We start from the raw sequence: 21963 nt of genomic DNA, 5'->3' as shown, positions 1-21963 counted from the left end.
GTCAATGGTGGATCTCTCTGCTCGAAAGCCACACTGTGCCTCAGGGTAGACATGCTCAGCCAGCTTCTGGAGTCTGTTTAAAACGACTCGAGCGAAGACTCTCCCCACTATGCTGAGCAGGGAGATTCCACGGTAGTTGTTGCAGTCACCGCGGTCACCCTTGTTCTTATAGAGGGTGATGATACTGACATTGCGCATGTCCTGTGGTGCATTCTAGTGATTTCTGTATATCTTGATTTTTTTTTGTCTGAACCAAGGATTCCCCTCCACTACAGTTGATAGGGCCCTCGATTGCCCCCTTCCCTCCCTCCCAGAACCAGGTGTTATGATCATCTGGTTCATGGTTTGTATTCATTTTCTACAGGTAGCTTTTAATTTGGGAATTGAATTTTTTTAATGCAAGACAAATTAAAATTGTTTGAGAAAAGGTTTGAGAAGCTGGCAAACAAGCCTAGGGTGGTTACAAATCAAAGGGTGGCCCATGTTTATAGAGTAAGGTCATATTGGGAAGTGTAACGATAGGAGCCCTTCTTAACTCGGTGGAGACAGTGTGTCTGCACCTACCTCAGTCAAGGGTTTAAGTTATTCGTATGATTTCCCAGATCAAAGAGAAGATTTGGAGTTGGAAATAATTAAATTGCTATCTGGGACATCAAATATGTACCACGTTGCTATACAGATAGATGATACGGGGGTGTCTGGTTTTTGATCTGTGTGTTTACAGACACAGTCAGTCAGTTGGCTTTTGGACAAACAGTTTTTTTTGGGGACAATCTGTTGGCTTCAGACTAGCAATTGGCTTTTGGAAGTCAGCTGGACTCAAGAGCAAAGAGGCCATCGGGAACCAGGGTGTTTCTGTTTTGAGTAAGGCCCCTGCTCAAGCTGCGAAATCCAGATTCAGGAGGTGACTTCAGACCTCAGAAGGCAGCTGAGAAACTAAGGAAATCAAAGTGAATTCCTAAGAGATGTGGTACACTTTGGATTGGTCCCAGGAAAAGTGAACAAACCACCAAGATCCTGTAATGTATAGGGAAATTTTTGGGGGAAGTAACAGTTGAATAGGGGTGTTCTGTTGAGATTTAGAGTTCGGAGTATATGTCTTCATGTTCTGTTAAAATTTTAAAGTTTAAAATATAAGTGTTTCCAAATTGTAGTGTTAAGTTAATAGTGTTTTGATTTGTTTAACTCTTGTTCAGTAAAGTTTTTTGTTTCAAATGTGAAATCTTGTGGCGGAATTCTTTCAGTAATAACTGGGAATTCGACTTCCTCTTTTTAAAAGTTAATGGTCCCTAACGGGATCATAATACAGGAGACCCCTTGTCCTCACCTTCTACTGCACCAGCCTTTAAATCCATCCTCCACCATTTCCCCCGCCCACTACCCCTAAATGCATCTTTCCCTTCCCACCCCTTTCCGTATTCCGAAGAGCCCAATCCGTCCATGACACCCTGGTTCACTCTTCAATCACCCCCAAGAGCCCCTCCCCTTCACAAAGTCCCTTCCCATTTAAGTGCAGGCGATGCAACACCTGACCTTCTACCTCCTCTCTTCCCACTATCAAGGAGCCCAAACACTCCTTCCAGGTGAAATAGCTATTTAGTTGTACCTCTTTCAATTTGGTATACTGTATTTCTCAACAGAGGCGGGCGGGCTGTCCGTCCCCGGCAATGGCGTCAGCTGCCTGTGCGCAGGCACTGACACCACTTTTAAAGGGTTGTCGGCCCTACTGGGAGATTTAAATATTGAAAGATAATGTGAATGATAAAAAACATTTATTTTTCCCCTCTCCCACCTACCCAAAAACCATTACATTAATTATTTGCCCTTTCTACGCCAAAACAGTTACCTTTACAATCTGATCTCCCCCCCCCCCCCCTCACAAACTTTCACCTACAACCCTTTCCACCATCCCCTATGCCCATGATGTTACTTTGACCCCATTTCCACCAGAGAAAATTATCTCCTCCCCCCCCCCCCCCCTCCTCACCAGTGTGGTGCCCTGTTTCCCCGGACGGGGATGCAAAGGAACAGGCGTGCCGGCCTCCAGGATGAAGATCGGAGCGGGAATTCAGGGGGCAATGTTAGTGTCATTAATTAATTATTTTTCATTTATTTAAAATTCAAATGGAGGTCCCGTCAACAAGTGTCAGGGGGGGGGGGGGGCTGCCATGAGGCCGCAATATCGGGCCGGGCCCTCTCAGGGTGCATGGCGGCCGTCTCCCGGAGGCATTTTCAGCCCCACCCACCATGGAACCCAATGCCTGGGGGAGAACCAAATCCAGCCCATAAAGTCTTACAACGCTGAAGGAGGCCATTCGGCCCATCATGCCTGTGGTGGCTCTTTGAAAGTGCTAAAAGGGAGGGAGGAACTTAAAACAACCATTATCACTAGAGAAAAAGTATTAGACAAACTTATGGGACTAAAGGCTGTTAAGTCCCTTGGACCTGATGGCCTGCACCTAAGGTCTTAAAAGAGGCTGCAGAGATTGTGAATGCATTGGTTGTAATCTTCCAAAATTCCCTAGCTTCTGGAAAGGTCCAGTGGATTGGAAAACTGCAAGTGTAACATCCCTATTCAAGAAAGGAGGGAGACAGAAAGCAGGAAACTGTGGGCCAGTTAGTCTAACATATGTCATTGGGAAAATGCTGGAATCCATTGTTAAGGAAATGGCAGCAGGACATTTCGAAAATCATAATAGATAATCAACCAGGGTCAACATGGTTTTATGAAAGGGAAATTGTGTTTGACAAATTTATTAAAGTTCTTTGAGGATGTCACAAGCAGTGTGGATAAAGGGGAATTCGTAGATGTAGTGTATTTGGATTTCCAAGAAACATTCGATAAGGTGCCGTGTAAAAGGTTACTGCACAGGATAAGGGCCCATGATGTTCAGAATACAGGATTGGCGAACTTATAGAAAACAGAGTCAGGATAAATGGATCATTTTCAGGTTGGCAAAATGTAACTAGAGCGGTGTCAATGGTGCTGGGGCCTCAACTATTTACAATCTATATTAATGACATGGATGAAGGGACCGAGTGTATTGTAGCCAAATTTGCCGACGATACAAAGATCAGTGGGAAAGCAAGTTGTGAGGAGGATACAAAGATTCTGTAAAGGGATATAGAAAGGTTAAGTGAGTGGGCAGAAATTTGGCAGGTGGAGTATAATGTGGGAAAATGTGAGTTTATCCACTTTGGTAAGAAGAATGGAAAAGCAAAATATTATTTAAATGGAGAAAGACTACAGAATGCTGCAGTGCAGAGGGATCTGGGTGTTCTCACACATGAATCACAAAAAGTTAGCATGCAGGTACAGCAAGTAATTAGGAATGCATATGGAATGTTGACCTTTATTACAAGGGGGTTGGAGTATAAATGCAGGGAAGTCTTGCGACAACTGTACAGGGTGTTGGTGAGACCACACCTTGAGTACTGTTTCCAGTTTTGGTTTCCTTATTTAAGGAGGGATATACTTACATTGGAGGCACTTCAGAGAAGGTTCACTAGGTTGTTTCCTGGGCTGAAGGGTTTGTCTTATAAGGAAAGGTTGAGCAGATTGGGCCAATACTCATTGGAGTTTAGAAGAATGAGAGGCGACCTTATTGAAACATATAAGGTTCTGGGGGGGCTTGACAGGGTAGATGCTGAGAGTATAAATACAGAGGTCTGGGTGCAGCCTGCAAACGGAGTGCAGATAGCAAGCAGAGTGTGGAGATGTGTGATTGGTGAGTGGGGAGTTTGGTGAAGGGGGGAGGAGGTGCTTTTTTTCTACTTATTTTTACCTTCTAGCATTTCGTTCTTACTTCAGTACAGTGGAAGGAGCTGGTTTCCAATTTTAGTGCAGTAAATAAATAATTTGAGGCATGGTGGGGCTGGTCACACCCATTGAATGCACATCCTGTGCCATGTGGGGACTCCAGGACCCTCCCCATGTTCTGGACAACTACATGTGCAGAAAGTGCCACCAAATGCAAAAACTCCAGCGCCAAATCTTGGAACTCGAGGAACAGTTGGTGTCACTGAAGTGCATTTGAGAGATGAATAGCAAGTTTCAGGAGGTGGTCACCCCACAGCTTAAGAGAGTGCAGGTTGAGAGAGACTGGATGGCTGCCAGACAGACAAGAAGGACAAGGCAGGTAGTGCAGGAGTCCCCGGAGGGAGAAAGGGTTCCTCAGGAGAGTGCAGCAAGAATCATGACCATAGCACCATGGGTGGCTCAGCTGTGCAGGGAGGAAGGAGAAAAGAGAAGTGAGTTATAGTGGTCGGGAATTCTATAGTTAGGGGAACAGACAGATGTTTCTGTAGTCGCAGACATGATTCCAGGACGGTATGTTGCCTCCCTGGTGCAAGGGTCATGGATATCATCGAGCGGCTACAGAGCATTCTGGAGGGTGGGCGTGCACAGCCAGAGTCATGGTCCACATTGGTGCCAACGATATAGGAAGAAAGAGGGATGTTGTCCTGCAGGCTGTGTTTAGGGAGTTAGGAAAGAGATTAGCAAGCAGGACCTCAAAGGTAGTAATCTCTGGATTACTCCTGAGGCCACGTGCTAGTAAGTATAGAAATAGAAAAAGACACCAGATGAATGCGTGGCTCGAGAGATGGTGCAGGAGAGAGGGCTTCAGATTTCTGGGGCATTGGGACCGGTTCTGGGGAAGGTGGTTCCTGTACAAGCCGGACGGTCTGCACCTGAACAGGACTGGGATGAATATCCTTGCAGGAAGGTTTGCTAGTGCTGTTGGTAATGGTTTAAACTAGATTGGCAGGTGGATGGGAACCTGGATAAATTCAGAGCAGGGAACGGGAGGCAGAAAATTAACAAGTGATTCTGAAAGACAGAAGAAGCAAAGATTAAAAGGTGTATAGCACAGGAATTTGTTAAAGTTATTTATTTAAATGCAAGGAGTGTAACAAATAAAGCCAATGAGCTGAGGGCACAGATAGACTCATGGCAGCATGATATCATTGCTATAATGGAAACTTGACTTAAAGAGGGGAAAAACTGGAAGCTCAACATTCCTGGATATAGAATTTTCAGGCAGGATGCTGGGGGGGGGGGGGGGGGAGGGGCAAAAAAGGAGGGGGTGTAGCATTATTGGTTAATGAATCAATTACAGCTGTGAGGAGGGATGATATACTAAATGAATCATCAAATGAGGCCATATGGGTTGAGCTCAGAAATAAAAAAGGGGCAGCCACACGACTAGGAGTGTACTATAGACCCCCAAATAGTGAGAGGGAGATAGAAGAACAAATATGTAGACAAATTTCTGAGAATAAAAACTATAGGGCAATAATTTTTGGGGAATTCAACTACACTAATATCAACAGGGATACAAACAATGTGAAGGGCACAAAGGGCACAAAATTCTTGAACTGCATTCAAGAGAACTTTTTTTAGCCAGCACGTAACAAGTCCAACAAGAGAGTCGCAATTCTAGATTTAGTCTTAGGAAATAAAGCTGGGCAAGTGGATAAAGTGGCAGTGGGTGACCATTTTGGAGATAGTGAGCATAATACAGTTAGATTTAGCATTATTATGGAAAAGGACAAAGATAGAACAGGAATAAAAGTTCTAAAGTTGGGGAAGGCAAATTTTATGAAACTGAGAGGTGATCTGGCGAATGTGGACTGGATACAGCTACTTGAAAGAAAATCAGTGCCAAACCAGTGGGGAGGCATTCAAAAGTGAGGTTCTATGGGCACAGTGTAGACATGTCCCCACAAAGAAAAAGGGTAGTACTGCCAAATCTAGAGCCCCCTGGTTATCTAGAAGCATACAGGTTAAGATAAAACAAAAAAAGAAAGCTTATGACAGTCACAAAAAACTTAATACTTTAGAAAGCCTAGAGCTGTATAGAAAGTGCAGGGGTGAGGTTAAAAAGGAAATTAGGAAAGCAAAGAGAGGACATGAAAAAATATTGGCAGGTAAAAGCGAGGAAAACCCAAAGATGTTTTATCAGTACATTAAGAGCAAGAGGAAAGGGTAGGGCCTATCAGAGATATACAAGGTAACTTATGTGTGAATGCAAGAAATGTGGGCAGGGTTCTTAATGAGTACTTTGGGTTGAAAGTTGTGAGCACGCTGCAAATCACGGCGGTGCGCTGTGCTGTCGGCAGTCTTCAGGCACGGATGCGCCGTCGCTGAGCCCCCTGATATTTTGCGTGGGGACTCATTTAAATGGAAGGGGCGGAGCGGCCGCTCCCAATGACGTAGAGAATGCAGCTGCTCCATCCCTGGCAACGGCACCACTGCACTGGCCTGGCGCCATTTTTAAAGGGCTTCAAGCCCTGCAGTAACAATTGAATTTTTAAAGGGACATTAATTGGAAACTTGTGTGAAAAATGAAATAAAAGCTGGAATCCCCTCTTCTGCATCCCCCCCTCCCCCACCAATGTTCGGTTTTGGGCCTATCCCATCCAATTCCCAACCCTAACCTTCCCTCCCAAACCTGGTTACCTTTGCCCTTCAACCCCTTCCCATCATCCGCACAACCAATTACAATAGTTCTCCCCTCTCCATCCCCCATTCCTGCCCTGAAATTTTCACTCCACCCCACTCCGGACTTCCAAAGGTGTGGGAATTCCGGCCGGCAGCCGGAATATTAGCGTGGTACGGCTGTTACTACCAGGTAGGTAATTATTCTTTCATTTTAATCTCATTTTCATATTAAAATGAAGGCCCCGCCGCCAAGCGGTGGTGGGGGTGGGGCCACACCGAGGCCTTGCCGCCACCAGTAAAATATGACGGGGCTTTCTCAGCTTCGGAGGTTGTTGCGGGCCTCTCCCAGAAGAATTTTCCGGCCCCCCTGCCACAATCCCCGACCTCAGAGGGCTCTTAAATTCAGCCCTTTGTCTCTGTCTTCACAAAGGAGAGGGATGATGCAGACATTGTGTTGAAAGAGGAGGAGTATGAAATAATAAATACGATAAGCATAATGAGAGAGGAAGTACTAGAGGGTCTGACATCCTTGAAAATGGATAAATCACCAGAGCCGGATGGATTGTATCAGAAGCCGTTAAAGGAAGCCAGTGAGGAAATAACAGATGTTCTGAGGATCATTTTCAAATCCTCACTAGATACAGGCGATGTACCAGAGGATTGGAGGTCTGCGAATGTTGTCCCATTGTTTAAAAAGTGTGCAAAGGATAGGCCAAATAATTGTAAGCTAGTCAGTCTGATTTCGGTATTGGGCAAATTATTAGAATTCTGAGGGACAGGATAAACTGTCACTTAGAAAGGCATGGATTAATCAGGGATAGTCAGCATGGATTGTGTCTTACTAACTTGATTTGAATTTTTTGAGGAAGTAACGAGGATTGATGAGGGTAGTGTGGTGGATGGATTTTAGTAAGGCATGGATTTTAGTAAGGCATTTGACTAGGTCCCACATGGCAGACTGGTCAGAAAAGTAGAAGCCCATGGGATACAGGGGAATGTGGCAGGTTGGATCCAAAATTGGCTCAGTGAGAGGAAAAAAAGGGTAATGGTTGACGGATGTTTTTGCGAATGGAAAGAGGCTTCCAGTGGCTCAGTGTTGTGTCCCTTGCTGTTTGTGGTATATATTAATGATTTGGACTTAAATGTGGGAGACATGGTTGGGAAATTTGAAGATGACACAAAAATTGGCTGTGTAGTTGATGATGAAGAGGATAGCTGTAGACTCCAGAAAGATATCAATGGTTTGCTTAAGTGGGCAGAAAAGTGGCAAATGGAATTCAATCCAGAGAAGTGTGAGGTATTGCAATTGGGGAGGGCAAATAAAGCGAGGGAATATACAATAAATGGGAGGATACTGAGAGGGATAGTGGAAGTGGGAGACCTTGGACTGCATGTCCACAGGTCCCTGCAAGTGGCAGGACAGGTAGATAAAGTGGTGAAGAAGGCATATGGAATGCTTTCCTTTATTGGCTGAAATATAGAATACAAAAGCAGGGACGTAATGCTGGTACTGTATAAAAAGCTGTTAGGCCATAGCTGGAGTTTTGCATACAGTTCTGGTCATCACATTATAGGAAGTAAAGGCCTGCTCAAGTCATCAAAAAAAAAACCCCAACCCCAACCCAACGGAACCACATGGGACCCGAGCTTGACCCAACCTGAGTCCCTCCATTTTCCCCCTGAACCTTACTCAACCCGAGCCCGATCTGACCACTGCAATGTTACCTTCACTTACCTTCCGACTCCCACTCTGCCAGAAGCTGCAGCATGAGCGTGATGACGTCATAGGGACGCTCACACTCTCACTTCGCAGACTCAGTTTCCCTGCTTGATGTCCCGGACTTGCAGCTCAGGTACATTTTTAACTTGTAACACTTACCTTGCTGTGTGTGTCCAATCTGGACCCGGCCCGACTCGGACCCGGAAGAGCGGCCCAACCCGAACCGAAACCCGACACGTCATCAGGTCCTGTCGGGTTCGGGTCGGGTAGCAGGCCTTTAATAGAAAGGACATAATTGCTCTGGAGAAAGTACAGAGGAGATTTACAAGAATGTTGCCAGGGCTTGAAAGTTCCAGCTACGAGGAAAGATTGGATAGGCTAGGGTTGTTTTCCTTAGAACAGAGGAGGCTGAGTGGTGACTTAATTGAGGTGTACAAAATTATGAGATGCCTAGATAAAGTAGACGGGAAGGACCTGTTTCCTCTAGCGGAGAGGTCAATTACCAGGGGGCACACATTTAAGGTGATTGGTAGAAGGATTAGAGGTGACATGAGGAAGACCTTTTTCACCCAGAGGGTGGTGGGTGTCTGGAATTTGTTGCCCTGATCGGTGGTGGAGGCAGAAACCCTCAACTCATTTAAAAGGTATCTGTACCTGCACCTGAAGAGCTGTCACCTCCAAGGCTACGGACCGGGTGATGGAAGGTGGGATTAGATTGGGTGGCTAGTTCTTTCAGCCAGCGCAGAAATGATGGGCTGAATGGCCTCTTTCTGTGCTGTAACCTTTCTATGGTTCTATGAGAGGATGTTTCCCCTTGTTGGGGAATCTAGAACGGGGGTGGGGGGGGGGGTGTGCACAGTTTTAGAAATAAAAATTCAATTTAAGACGGAGATGAGAAGGAATTTCTTCTCTCAGAGGGTCGTGAATATTTGGAAATTTCTACCCCAGAGTGTGGAGGCTGAATCATTGAATATATTCAAGGCTGTATTCGACAGTTTTTTGAACAACAGGGGAGTTAATGGTTCTGGGAAACAGACAGGAAAGTGAAGTTGAGGCCAAGATCAGATCAGCCATGATCTTATTGAATGACAGAGCAGGCTGAAGGGTTGTATGACCTACTCCTGATGTTCTATCTAATTAGCCCCACTCTCATATTTTATTTCACCATAGCCCTGTAATTGCTACCCTTAGAGTATTTATCCAATTCCCTTTGGAAAATTACAATGGAATCTGCTTTTTCTGCCCTTTCAGACAGAGCATTCCAGATCCTAAAACTCAATATGTAAAAAAAACTGTCTCCTCATTTCATGTCTTTTGGCTATTGTCTTAAATCTGTGTACTCTGGTTACCAACCCTCCTGACAATGGAACGTTTCTCCTTATTTACTGTATCAGAAACCCTTCATGATTTTGAACACCGCTATTAAATTTCCTCCAAACTTTCTCTGGTCTAAGGTGAACAATTTTTATTTGATTTGAGGTTTACTTCCTGTTTAATTTGCTTCTGGGATATTTTTCTCCCTCCTCTTTGTGCAAGTTGTCTCATATTAGCACACCCGCCCAATGGTGAGAGCCTCTGCCAATCATCAGGCGAACCCGCCTGTCAATCACTCCCACTGCGGCCTCCCATTGGATCGTTGTGCAATTGGTACATCTGCGATGTTCGGTGCATGTGACTCCGTTCCAGGGATCAGTGGCTGGGATTGCATGAATGTGTTGAGAGTTTGTGTTTCATTGTCACCAGTGAGCAAGTCTGTAGATGTCTAATGCAACTATATTTAACCCGGTAAGGACTCGGCGCTGTTCTGTGTATGTGTCTATGTGGAGTTCATGGGCGATGCAGCCTGTACGAACCTCTCCATGAAGAGCAGTGGTTCGCTCTCCGCAAACGTTAATGATAACCATTCGGCCAAACCCTTTAAAGAAGCTTTTCGAGCATCTACTTCTGTAAAGTCCTCCTTCTACCGGAATTATCTTTCCTATAATAGTTGTCAGTACTAGGCCTTCTGTAGACCATCGAGAGGAACTGCCCTATGTTTTTCCTTTGAACTTATTTACTGCTGGGTGTTGGTAGTAAAGTTCACGTTTTGGCCTTTGTCATCTTCTAGCCCAACCTCTAACTGTCAGCTACTTACCCTAGAACTAATTACAGGTGAGGGAGGTAATTTGGTTATTTTTTCCTCCCCAAAAGTATACTTCATAAAAATTTGTAAAAATACATTACAAAACAGTTCAAATTTCAGAATGTACAATCGAGATCAGATTTCTTTGATACAGAAAAACATGAAGTGCCTTGCAACTCTTGCCATTCCATTTTAAATGTAATGTACATCTGCAGTTTTACATAGTAAAAAAACATTTTGGTGCGTACAGCCCGAGGAGTTTTACACGGGTTGCAGCCCCTCGGTGCACGATGGCGGGAGGACTTTACACAGTGCCTTTGCGGTGGCTGCCCCAAGTTTTTGTGGGTCCCTCAGCATGTAGTCGTGGACCTTGGAATGTCGAAATATCCTTGTGTGTTCAGGAAATTAAAGTTAATTTCTAATCTAGAATATATTACTTTGCTATCCATAAAATGTTTTTATTACTGTATAATAAAGACGAGCACAAAATCCACTGACATTGTAATGTACTACTGAGTGAGTGCTGCGCTGTCAGAGGTACCGTCTTTCAGAAGAGACGTTAAACCGAGGCCCTGTCTGCCACCTCAAGTGGACGCACGTGATCTCTCAGCACTATTTGAAGAGCAGTGTCCTGGACAATGTTTATCCCTCAACTTACACCTAAAAAGACAGTCAATACGGTATCTTCTTTCATTGTGGTTTGTGAGACCATTGCTGTGTGCAAATACAGCTGCTGCATTTCCTATATGACAATAGTGACCAGACATCATGAGTACTTTGGTTGTAAAATGCGTTGGACTATCTGATGTCTTGAAAGGTGTGATATAAATTCAGATTCTTTCCTCTTATTTTTTTCAATGAAAATGTTAAGTATTTTTAGGAGCATTTTTCCCCGAAGCCATAACATTGTGAATAGCTTGAGTATGAATCTTTTCGAAGTCTTATTGATTAGAATTTATCCTTCGCCAGAACTCAATCTATTAAACTTTTTTTGCAGCTGGAGAACTTCCAGATTTTAAACAGAAGTAATGACTTGAACAGTTTCAGTCTGCATCTGTGTCTATTTTCAGAGACTTGGCTGGATTTTCAATCGGGGGTTGATTCTGGGTCTTGACCCCACAGTGCCTGCTTTAAGCATGCCCACTGGGATTTTCAAAACCTCGGCTAATTAAAGGCTGGTGGGGTGCCGAATGGGGGGGAATGGGGCAGGGGAGGGGGAATGGGGCGGGCTCCCACGCTGGAGGGCCAATGGGAGGTCCTCCAGCACTCGGTGATCGGCAGCCCCTCAGCTGAAGTGGGAGCTGCTGATCTGAAGGAGAGGGGAAGAAGGCAAGGTTTACAAAGTCATGTACATGTAGAAATATCCTTGAGTGTTCAGGAAATTAAAGTTAATACCTAAGCTAGAAGATATTACTTTACTGTTTTTATTGTCACAGTACTACAAAGACTTGAGCACAAAATCCACTGAAAAGGTTTTAATGTTTTTTACAAAGCCACAGCTGCCTGACTATGATCTGAAGGGGCAACCCCTCCAGGGGACAGCCAGTGGGCGCAGCTGTGGCCTGACAGCTGTTGTGAGTCCGTGGTGGTGGCAGGGGGAAGGGGTGATCCATCCATCCATCCCCTGCCTCCTGCCCTGAGCCCACCACATATCCAGGCCAGTGTGAGCTACCTGCATTGCTAATTGGATATTCCAGTCGGCGTGGGAATGGGGCTCCGTAATAGCCGATAATTGGCATCAATATGGCAGGAAGCCAAACCAGCCCTCATTCAAAATGGTTTGGGGTCGGGATTGTGGCAGGGAACCGGCATGGAGGCTGGCAGTGCCAAATTGCACGCCTGCCTCCAATCCAGTCCCTGACTGGATTTAAAAATCCAGCCCTTTACATCAGTTTGCACAGATTCTTTTCACCAGATTTTATTTGTACACAATTCACCTGTCTAGTTACTGTTCAAAAATGCAGGGGGCATATTGCTTTTCGACTTCACTTTTTTTTTTGCTTCACAAGTTTAAGTCTAGATTTTAACTCCTGCGGATGGGGCCAAGGCAATGGCACATCTCAGAATTTCAACATGCCATATTTGTCAAGTTTCTGTTGCATCATCCAGATGTTCGTGGAATGCATCCAGTGTCCCAATTTCAAACACTCTTTATGTTGACTCGATTCAATTCAGTTCGTTACCAATCACTCTCTGTATCAAGAGGTACTGTTCTGTTAAGTCCTGAATTTTTGCCCCCTGTGACTTGTCTCTTTTTTTCAAGGATGAAGAGCTTTAGCTTATCAAAAAGGTATTTGTGGCTCTTCCCTCTGACACTAAGGATCAACCTTGTTGCTCTCTTCACTTTCTCCAGGACCTGGACAGCCCTCTTAAGATGCAATGACCAGAATCTTACTGCAAATGTGGCCTGACTAGAATAATGTACAGCATATATTGTATTGTCTGCAGTTTATTATTCTGTTAGAGCTTAATTGACGTTCAGCATCGCTGAGCTTTTAAAACGAACTCAGTTCATGCTCAATATAACCAAGTGCTTATTTTCAACACAATATCGTGGTACTGCAAGTTGCTCTAAACTAATGCAAATATTATTAATCTGTAGCGTTTTATTGCTTTTGTTTTAAGCTTGATAGTCATTTTCTCTTCTAGGTTATACCATACAGTGGAGCAATTTTTGGTGGCTTGCGTCATGGGCAGATGATAGCAATACAGGGAATATTGCCCAAAGAAAGTGAAAGGTAAAACATCACGCTGGAAATCTACACTGGGAAAGAATTTTACATAGTGGGCAGTACAGTCAAGTCCACTTTGTACAGTTGCTGAGAATTTTCCTTCTGGCAGAAATTTACTATTAGTAACTTTGGAAGTAGACAGTGAACTTTTTATTTATAAAAAAAAAGAGTGCACATTCTTTGAAACCATCTTGGAGTCTCGGTGATGCTGTTCCTTTGACTTCAACAGCTTTTGTTACTATCAGTCGTCGACCCTTCATTTTTGGTTGAAGTGGTAAACTTGCATTCTAGAACAGTAGTGAAATGTGCTAATCGATTACTGAAATGTAACTCTGTAGGTTGGGCTTTTGCACGCAACCAGCTGATGGTGGAAAAAAACTACTGTTGCAAAGAGCCCATCAGTTGTGAAGAATTGGTCACTTCTGTTAAAGACCTGGCAAGATTTTTTTTTGTTTAAGTTGGGGTGTAAGAGGAGGAGAAAACATTAGTTGCTGTAATTCTAACACCAGATGTCGACAATATTCTAGTGTGCTTGGAAAGTTGATGTGATTGACCTGGCTGCTTGTTGAGTTTGGCGGCCTTGATGCATTGATTTCATCTTGTGCTAAAAATGTCCCACCCTGATGATACAAAAATAGGTGGGTGGGCATGTTGTGATGAGGACATAAGGAATCTGTAAGGGGATATAGATAGGTTGAGTGAGTGGGCAAAAACTTGGCAGATGGAATTTAATGTAGGAAAGTGTGAGGTCATGCACTTTGGTAGGAAGAATCAAAAGGCAGACTATTATTTAAATGGAGAGAGACCCCAAAAAGGTGCAGCACGGAGGGATCTGGGTGTTCTTGTGCATGAAACACAAAAAGTTAGCATGCAGGTGCAGCAAGTAATTAAGAAGGCAAATGGAATTTTGGCCTTTATTGCTAGGGGGTTGGAGTTTTAAAAATAGGGAAATCTTGTTACAACTGTATAGGGTGTTGGTGAGGCCGCATCTGAAGTACTGTGTACAGTTTTGGTCCCTGTATTTAAGAAAGGATATACTGGCATTGGAGGCAATCAGAAGAGTTTCACTAGGCTGATTCCTGGGATGAAGGGGTTGACTGATCAAGAACGGTTAAACAGGTTAGGCCTTTATTCATTAGAGTTTTAGAAGAATGAGGGGTGATCTTATTGAAACGCACAAGATTCTGAGGGGGCTGGACAGGGTAGATGTTGAGAAGATGTTTCCACTAGTGGGTGAATCTCGAACTAGGGGACATAGTTACAGAATAAGGGGACACTCATTTAAAACTGAGATGTGCAGGAATTTCTTCTGAGGGTAGAGAATGTCTGGAATTCTCTACCTCAGAGTTGTGGAGGCCAGATCACTGAAAATATTTAAAGTGGAGGTCGATAGATTTTTGAAATGTCGGAGTTGAGGGCTATGAGGAGCTGGCATGAAAGAGGAGTTGAGGTCAGCCATGATCTTATTGAATGGCGGGGCAGGCTTGAGGAGCTGAACGGCCTACTCCTGCTCCTATTTCTTATGTTCTTGTGTTCACCCAGCACAGAATAGGCATAGGATAATAGAAAATGGCAAAGAATTGTGGATAATAAGCTGTATGTTTCTGAACTTTCCCCTTTTAAAATGTTCAATTTTTCATGAAAATTGTAACCTAGTATGCTACTTAATATAGATACTGCAATGTGACGATGCAACTGGAAATTCCTTTTTATACAAGATGACGAAAAATATTTATACAAAGTTTTATAAACATTTTATTTGGGCAGTATTTACAGGAGGGTGAAATTTTTCACAATGTTGGAGATAAGTGGACTTTACTGTAGTTTAGGATGAAGTGGGATGTAGAATTGTCTTAACATTCTTGTATTGCTTGCTTGTGGAGATTTACAAATATCTTAGCCACTTCCTGATCTTAGCAACAGAATTTATTCTATAAATGAATTGTTTTTAATGATCAAGTTTGAGACCGGAAAACGTCTCCGCAGTAGTTTAATTTTGGCTGTGGCTATTGAACGTGCATGTCCAGCTGAATCGTTCACTGTCAACATTCTTTGAATGCTTTTCCCAAATCTCTGTATACGTTTTAGCAGAGTTCGTAGAAGGCTGACATGCTGGCAGCATTGTCAATAAAACTAATAGCTGATTTTTCCATGTTGTGAAAGTAACTATTCCCTAAGTACAAATACATGTTATTGTTGAACAGTAATAATGAAACCTTTGTATAGATTCCAGGTGGATTTTCAGTGTGGAAGTAGTGAAAAACCTCGGGCAGACATAGCCTTGCATTTCAATCCACGTTTTCGGCGATCTGGCTATGTGGTTTGCAACACGCTGGAGCGGGAAAGATGGGGACGTGAAGCGATAAAATATGAGATGCCGTTCAAGAAAGGAGAGCCATTTGAAATAATTTTCTTCATAATGGTTGACAAGTTCAAGGTAATACAAACCTTTCATAATTTTTTATTTTTTTGGCTTTGTGTGACTCGTTTTACATGTCTTTTTCCTACATAACTCAGTACATTCAGTTGTTATAAAGTTGTAATTAATGCAAATATTTTGTCATGCTGCATTTTTCAATAACCTGTAATGCCTTTGTAAAGGGTCATAGTCAATTATGGCGCACAAGGAGGCTATTTGGCCCATTGAATCCATTCCGGCTCTGCCTGGAGTAAAAGTAGCATGTTTTGCTCTGTTCCCACACAACTCCAGATTGGACACAATACTGCCATTCTGTATTTGACCTTGAATGCTGTCTGCCCTGCAGGTTTTTTTTTGTTTAGCTGGTCAATATGCTAATTATCTTTGCTGCTGCACATCCAGAGAATCACAGGAGGGCAACTAGCTAAGTTTCAAAAAGCAGCAATGGGAGGTAGACTTTGGGGTGGGGATGTTGGGATTTATTAACTATTTTTTAACTTGCAAAAGATGTAAAATACTTTGGCCGGTTGGGATGTAGCTGTTCCTATTGGTCTTGAACAGCTTTGGAGTAGCATTTCTGGAGCAAGCTGTTGAGAACATGTACCAGTCAAAAACTATATTTATATATTTGAATACTGCGGCTCATCTAATCTTAGCTGTCAAAGTGGGTATAATGTGTGAAATCCAACTCTTATTTAACCTAACTTTAACTGCAATGTTGGTAGTTGAACTGAGTCAAGAATGTCAAGCCTTTCAGTCCAACTAAAGGAAATTCTTTGACGTGTTAGACGACGAGATGTTTCTTTTTAAAAAAAAGTTAACAATTTTTGTGGTTGTCCTTTCCCTTGTAAATATGGAGCTAATGAACTCAGTCAATTTTTCTAGCCATGCCTGCATCTTCAATAATCTTAATACCCTTTACAAAATTTAGTCCTATCCCCTTCTTTTTCTGTGCTGTAGTTTCCTCATTGGATGGTAATGAAATTATTGGATGCTGTTACGGCCAGGTGAGGAGGGGGTCCCAGGCTCCCCTCTTGCCCTTCCTCTTTGATTGCAACGGGGTTTATTCCTATTTTAAACAGTGGTTGTGCTTACCACCTCTAATTGTTTTACATTTTTACCCTTAAATGTAATTGTGAAAGAACCAATTGGACAGGTTTTCTCGATTTTTAAACAAGAAAGAGGTGAGTTTATTATAATTAATCTAAAACCGATCTAGAAAAAATAATAAATTTGCACAACACGTTCACACACACATTCACAAAAGACTCGCGTGTGCTCACACAAATAGATTACAGAGGAAAAAGTAGATTTTTTTAGTTGGATTGGAGTCCAGAATAAATGGAAATTAAATAGACAATCTGTGAAGTTGGATGATTGGGTGGTTTTCCAGCTAAAGTTGTATTCTTGAAGTCCTTGGCTGGTCAAAGTGTACTTTGTGGCTGGTCTGGTTGGCTCAAGGCTTTCTTGGAGGCAGATTTGTAGGTGGCTCTCTTTCCCCTGGTCTCTGTTTGTCGCAGTCTGTAGCTTTTGGAGGGTCCACAGTCATAGATGGGATTCAAACTTGTGTTATCTGGAGAAAAAGAGAGAGGGAGAGGCACACAGCCTTTATCCTGCTACACAGTCTGAGTTACTGGCCTTCTGTCTTTGTTCAAGGAAACTTTTAGCTTCTACAGAGATGGACAGATGGTCACATGATGACCTCAATGTATTCACTGGAACCTTCTAATATTCAAGGATTGGAATTGGCTCCCCAGGCCCCAGGATGCCAATAGTTGCACTTGGAACGGTTTGCTCTTGCAAAGTCAAAGTGTTAGGATTGCTTTGAATGTCATGCTAATGAAGCAATCTTAGGTAATTCAATAACTTAGAGCAAGCCATTGTTCTGGGTCCATGTTGTTCAGACCTCTGTCTTTGGATGGGTCTTTGGAATGTGAAAAGGTGTTTCAGATGCAAATTGCAGTGGCCACCTTGGCTGCTAATTTGGAAACAAAGTTAACTGCAGGATTTTTTCCATTTAAAAATTACATGTCCAACCTATGAATTAAAATCCCTCATTTGGCATATTGCATTTTCTTGACGATGCGGATAGGTTAGTGTATTAGAGTGCAGTATGCCATGTTGTAATTGTGCGGCTAATGAGTCCAGTCCCTTTTATTTCTGGATGCAAGGACACAAAGGAAAACGTTTTTTTTTATTCATTGGAATGTGAGTGCTGCTGGCAGGGCTAGCATTTATTGCACATCCCTAATTAACCTTGAAGTTGTTGGTGAGCTCCCTTCTTGAACTGCTGCAGTCCATGTGATGTAGGTACACCCACAGTGCTGTTAGGGAGGGAGTTCTAGGATTTTGACCCAGCAACGATGAAGGCGATGTAGTTCCAAGTCAGGATGGTGTGTGAATTGGAGGGGAACTTACAGGTGGTGGTGGTCCCATGCGTCTGCTGCCCTTGTCCTTCTAGGTAGTAGAGATTGCGGGTTTGGCAAGTGCTGTTGAAGGAGCCTTGGAAACTCATTTTCTGTCTTTAATATGTTCTTAGTTTGGTACAAATATCCAGGAAAAAATATAATTAACGTACTGTTTTATTATTTATAGAGGAAATTCGGGGGGGAGGGGAGGGAAGTGGGCCAGCAGCAGTGAGATGTATCAAACCCTCTTAGTTGCATCAGCAAGATTAAAGTTGCTGGAGGCTTTCACTTTTGGAGCAAGCTGATTCATCAAATCTTGCTAATGAGTTTGTATTTGGTGGGGGGAGGATGTGGATTGAGAATGACTTGAATTTATGGAATTGGTAAGTAGGTTCTTAATGTGTGACATGAGACGTAACTTTGGCTGTATTGGAGGTGATGCCTTATTTATGTGGGTCTTCGTTTTCCTTAAAGTGTCCCATACTAATTTGTTCATTGCGCTGCAAATTCATGGCATAACACTATTTGCTTTGCCATTTCTCTTCTGAGAAGGAAATTGTACATTTGGCCATTTACATTGTTCACTGCAATCCTGGGAAGGCTAGAAGAGCGAGCTTTTTTTTTTACACCCAGGAACGCTTTCTTGCAATTTTGGCCTGCATGTTGATAATTTGGGGAGAAGTTCATGAAGATGTATTGAGTCGTCTGACAGGACTGTACTGAGTTGAATGATAGCAGTTAGGAGTAGGAGGACAGATTTAGAGAGCACTGGGAAGTGTCTAGTGGTGTCCCACAGGGTTTGGGTTTTGGGGCCGATTCTGTTCAATAATATATCAATGATTTGGACATAGTCCTAGAGGGAATGATGTTAAAATTTACAGATACCAAAATAGGTATAATTCATTCTTTAGAAAGAGGCTGCAAGACATTTTGATAGGAGGAGGAATAGAAATCAATGTCATTAAGTGTGAGGTGATACATTTTGGTTAAAAATTTAACAATGGTAATTATATTCTGGACAAAGATTTGAGACATTAAAGGCAGCACTTCATTATTGATGCTGTATTAAAAAAATTCCCACATATATTCTAGAATATATCATGAGGTGTAGAATGTAAAAGAAACAAAGTAATGATGAACCTTTGTGAAACCCTGAGATATTGAGACTGTAGAGAAGATGCAACACAAATTTCATATTTTGCTGCCTGGTGTAAGGAAATGCAAAGATGAAAATTTGGGTCTTTTTTTTTGTTGGAGCAATGCTGATGGATAAATGATGGAGTTCATGAAATGATGGGACAGGGAAAACAGAAACCGATTCTTTCCAGTAGTTGAGGGGTCTAGATCGAGCGGTTGTAGATAAAAGATTAAATACAAGAGATTTTATACAGAATTTTTTTTCCAGAGTTGTAAGGATGTAGAATTCAGTTCCAGGACTTGTTTCTGCCTCATTCACTTTATTTAAAGTTCAAGACTGAAGGGAATTGACTGGGTAAATGTGATTATAACTATTCGCTCATGTCGAGGGTTAATGCTGACACTGATTAATTGGGCTGAATGGCCTGTTTGTGTTGCAACTTGTGTGTATCAGACTGTAACATGTCACTGTAGTTGATCTGCGTTAACCTGCTCTGTTTTATCCACTAGGTTGCAGTTAATGGAAAACATTTCCTGGACTACCAGCATAGATTAAGACTGAATAGAGTTGACTCTCTTTCAGTCTCTGGTGTAGTCCAAATTCAAACAATTAGCTTCTTGAGCAGCTCTGTAAGTATGAAGTAAACATGCAATTTGTAATATAGCTCCTGGGTGAGTATAAAATTATAATTGGGAGTTCAGAATTGTCTTGAAACAAATGTCATGAAATTATTTTGGGTTGTATTTCCCTCTTAATTTTAGTTTGCCCCCCCCCCCCCCCCACTTGTGCTGGGCTGTTGCCCCATGGATACTTCCAGCGCCTCCCATAACTAACCAATCTAAAATTTGCAAGTTTGGTTAATGAATATTGGTGACCCTGCTAAGCTAGGTTTGAAGCATCACTATGAAGGCCGATCCTGTTTGATATGGAGCTGTCCAACTACAATCAGAGTGCTGGACTTCTGCCTACTTTGCCTTCAGTAGAATATTCTTGGAGTAAATCTTGAATCTGGACAGCATTGATCATGAATAATGTAATTCTTTGTATTTCTCTATGCTGTTATTACTACATACAAGCCGTGTGAGTGCCTGAACACCCTGGCTGGTCCAAAGTAATATGTGGCTTTGAATCAGCATTACTAAACTGTGTGGTGTGCATTTTAATTTGCCCAGTCCATATAAAATAACAGCTAAGACCTGTTGGACTCTAATCTAGCTGCAGATTAGATTCAAACTTTAAGATTGAAGCTGTTTATAAACTTAATGGAACTTTTAATATTTCAGCATGGGCTTGAATTTGCTCCATGTTGCATAACATTATTCTTGGGCTGTCTTTAAAGTTTGCAGGAAATTTATTTAGAAGATTCTGGTGTTCCATTGGCAAAACATGATCTTCCTTTGTGAGATCGATTATTGTACTAGTACAGAATGATCATTTATAAATTCCATGAAAATGTTTTGTAGTGTAGCAAATACTATACATGCTAAAAGGTGAGTATAGGTTAAAAGGTGCAATCTTATTGGTGTTGGTGTGATAACTGTTCCATATTTAACTGTGGGCCTGACGACACAAACAGGAAAGACATTTTAATTTATCTTGCTTTATTTTTTTTAAATTGAAGATTTGCCTTGTTTGTGACTTGCAGTGGTCATTCAGGGTGATTTAACTGCAATGCTGTCATACTCGTGCTGAGAGAACACTGCAGAGGCCTTGGAGGATAAGGGGCTTAAAACCTGTGGCTGAATTTTAAGCGTTGCCAATATTTTTGTGCTGATGCTCGGCAATATTGTATGAATCTATTGGAGTTTAGAAATGCTTTTAATAATGTAACTTGGAACTTTATTAACACACAAAACATTTTTCACAATTTGGGCAAAAAAAACTTCCGTTCCCCTGATGGTTAAACTGTTTAATCCATTGAATAGCTGGAGCATTTGGACCTGAGAACTTTCAGGTTCGATGCAGAGTTTGCTGATTGACCAGAGTGGTGCTTGGAGTCACTAGCGTTGGCTTCAGTGCTTTTGGATTATTCATGGAATGTCTACTCGTGTTCTTTGATCAGACTTTTTAATGTAGGTTTGAAGTGTTTGGAGCTAAGTGTAGTGTGTTTAGATGCAACTCCCAACAGATTTTATCAAGTATTTATATCTCATTTAACTTCCTGTATTTAGAGGGAAATTGCTATTTATTTGAGCCGAGAATTTAGAGAAAAGCTGCTATCTGATATTTGATCATATGGTGCACCTCCATGTTCAAATTGCCCATTGCAAAAGAAAAAGGTGGTGTCGTACTATTACTGAGGTCACACCAATAATATTGGTGTTTATTTCTAAACATTGGGATCCAGGGTAAAGGATCTCATTACTCAATGTACTGTAACTGTTCCACACCTCCAAAGTAATGAATTCTTCTGTCCTAACTCTGTCTTTAGGAGCAGGATAATCCATATTCTAACCTACCAATAAAGAAGATTGATGCCAGTGGGACTGTAAGTTTGAGTGACCTTTCAAAGTGTCTTTCTTCTGCCTTTAAGTTATTACAACTTGACTTATTAATGTTTGTTGGTATTGCAGCATACAAAACCTACGGAGACTCAATTGGTAAGTACAAAATCATTTGGCTTTTTGGACTGTTTTTTGGAAAATGATTGACTGAGATGCTTGGTGTTGTAGTTCAGCAGTTCAAAAAGTTTCTAAGAGCAGGCTTCCATCCACGCTCTTTTTTTTCCTCACCTACTGAGGAAAAAACCCACGATGTCTCCACAGGTCATTGATAAAGCAATAGAAGAAAATGTAATACTGCAATATCCAGGCACAATATTGTTGGCAAAGGTTGCATTTCTCGCAAGTAGATCTCCATTTCCCCCTCTTCAGTTTGCCCCCTCTGCCTCTCCCCTTTCACTTTTTGCTGTGTTTTAATTTTTTTTCAAGCCGCACAATATCCAACTTTATTGAGGTAGCAAATTTAAAACTGTATGGG

At 42.3% G+C, this 21963-nt stretch overlaps 1 protein-coding gene across 5 annotated transcripts in view; it reads left to right on the top strand.

Annotated features, from left to right (window-relative positions):
• lgals8a (galectin 8a) overlaps nucleotides 1-21963 on the top strand; it is a 34493-nt gene that overhangs the window by 5851 nt on the left and 6679 nt on the right. For 3 of the 5 annotated variants that reach the window (XM_068045293.1, XM_068045294.1, XM_068045296.1), the window contains exons 2-6: nucleotides 12937-13025; nucleotides 15246-15456; nucleotides 19494-19613; nucleotides 21416-21472; nucleotides 21558-21584. In XM_068045293.1, coding sequence (XP_067901394.1) covers nucleotides 12937-13025; nucleotides 15246-15456; nucleotides 19494-19613; nucleotides 21416-21472; nucleotides 21558-21584 — 504 coding nt within the window. Of the gene's footprint in view, nucleotides 1-9810; nucleotides 9951-12936; nucleotides 13026-15245; nucleotides 15457-19493; nucleotides 19614-21415; nucleotides 21473-21557; nucleotides 21585-21963 lie in introns of those variants that run through there. The other 2 variants (XM_068045297.1, XM_068045298.1) reach the window with 2 other exon arrangements.

This window comes from Heterodontus francisci, chromosome 13 (genome assembly GCF_036365525.1).
Source record: "Heterodontus francisci isolate sHetFra1 chromosome 13, sHetFra1.hap1, whole genome shotgun sequence".
Taxonomy (NCBI): domain Eukaryota; kingdom Metazoa; phylum Chordata; class Chondrichthyes; order Heterodontiformes; family Heterodontidae; genus Heterodontus; species Heterodontus francisci.
Note: the sequence above shows the minus strand (reverse complement) of the source record. Positions and strands in the feature narration are given on the sequence as shown.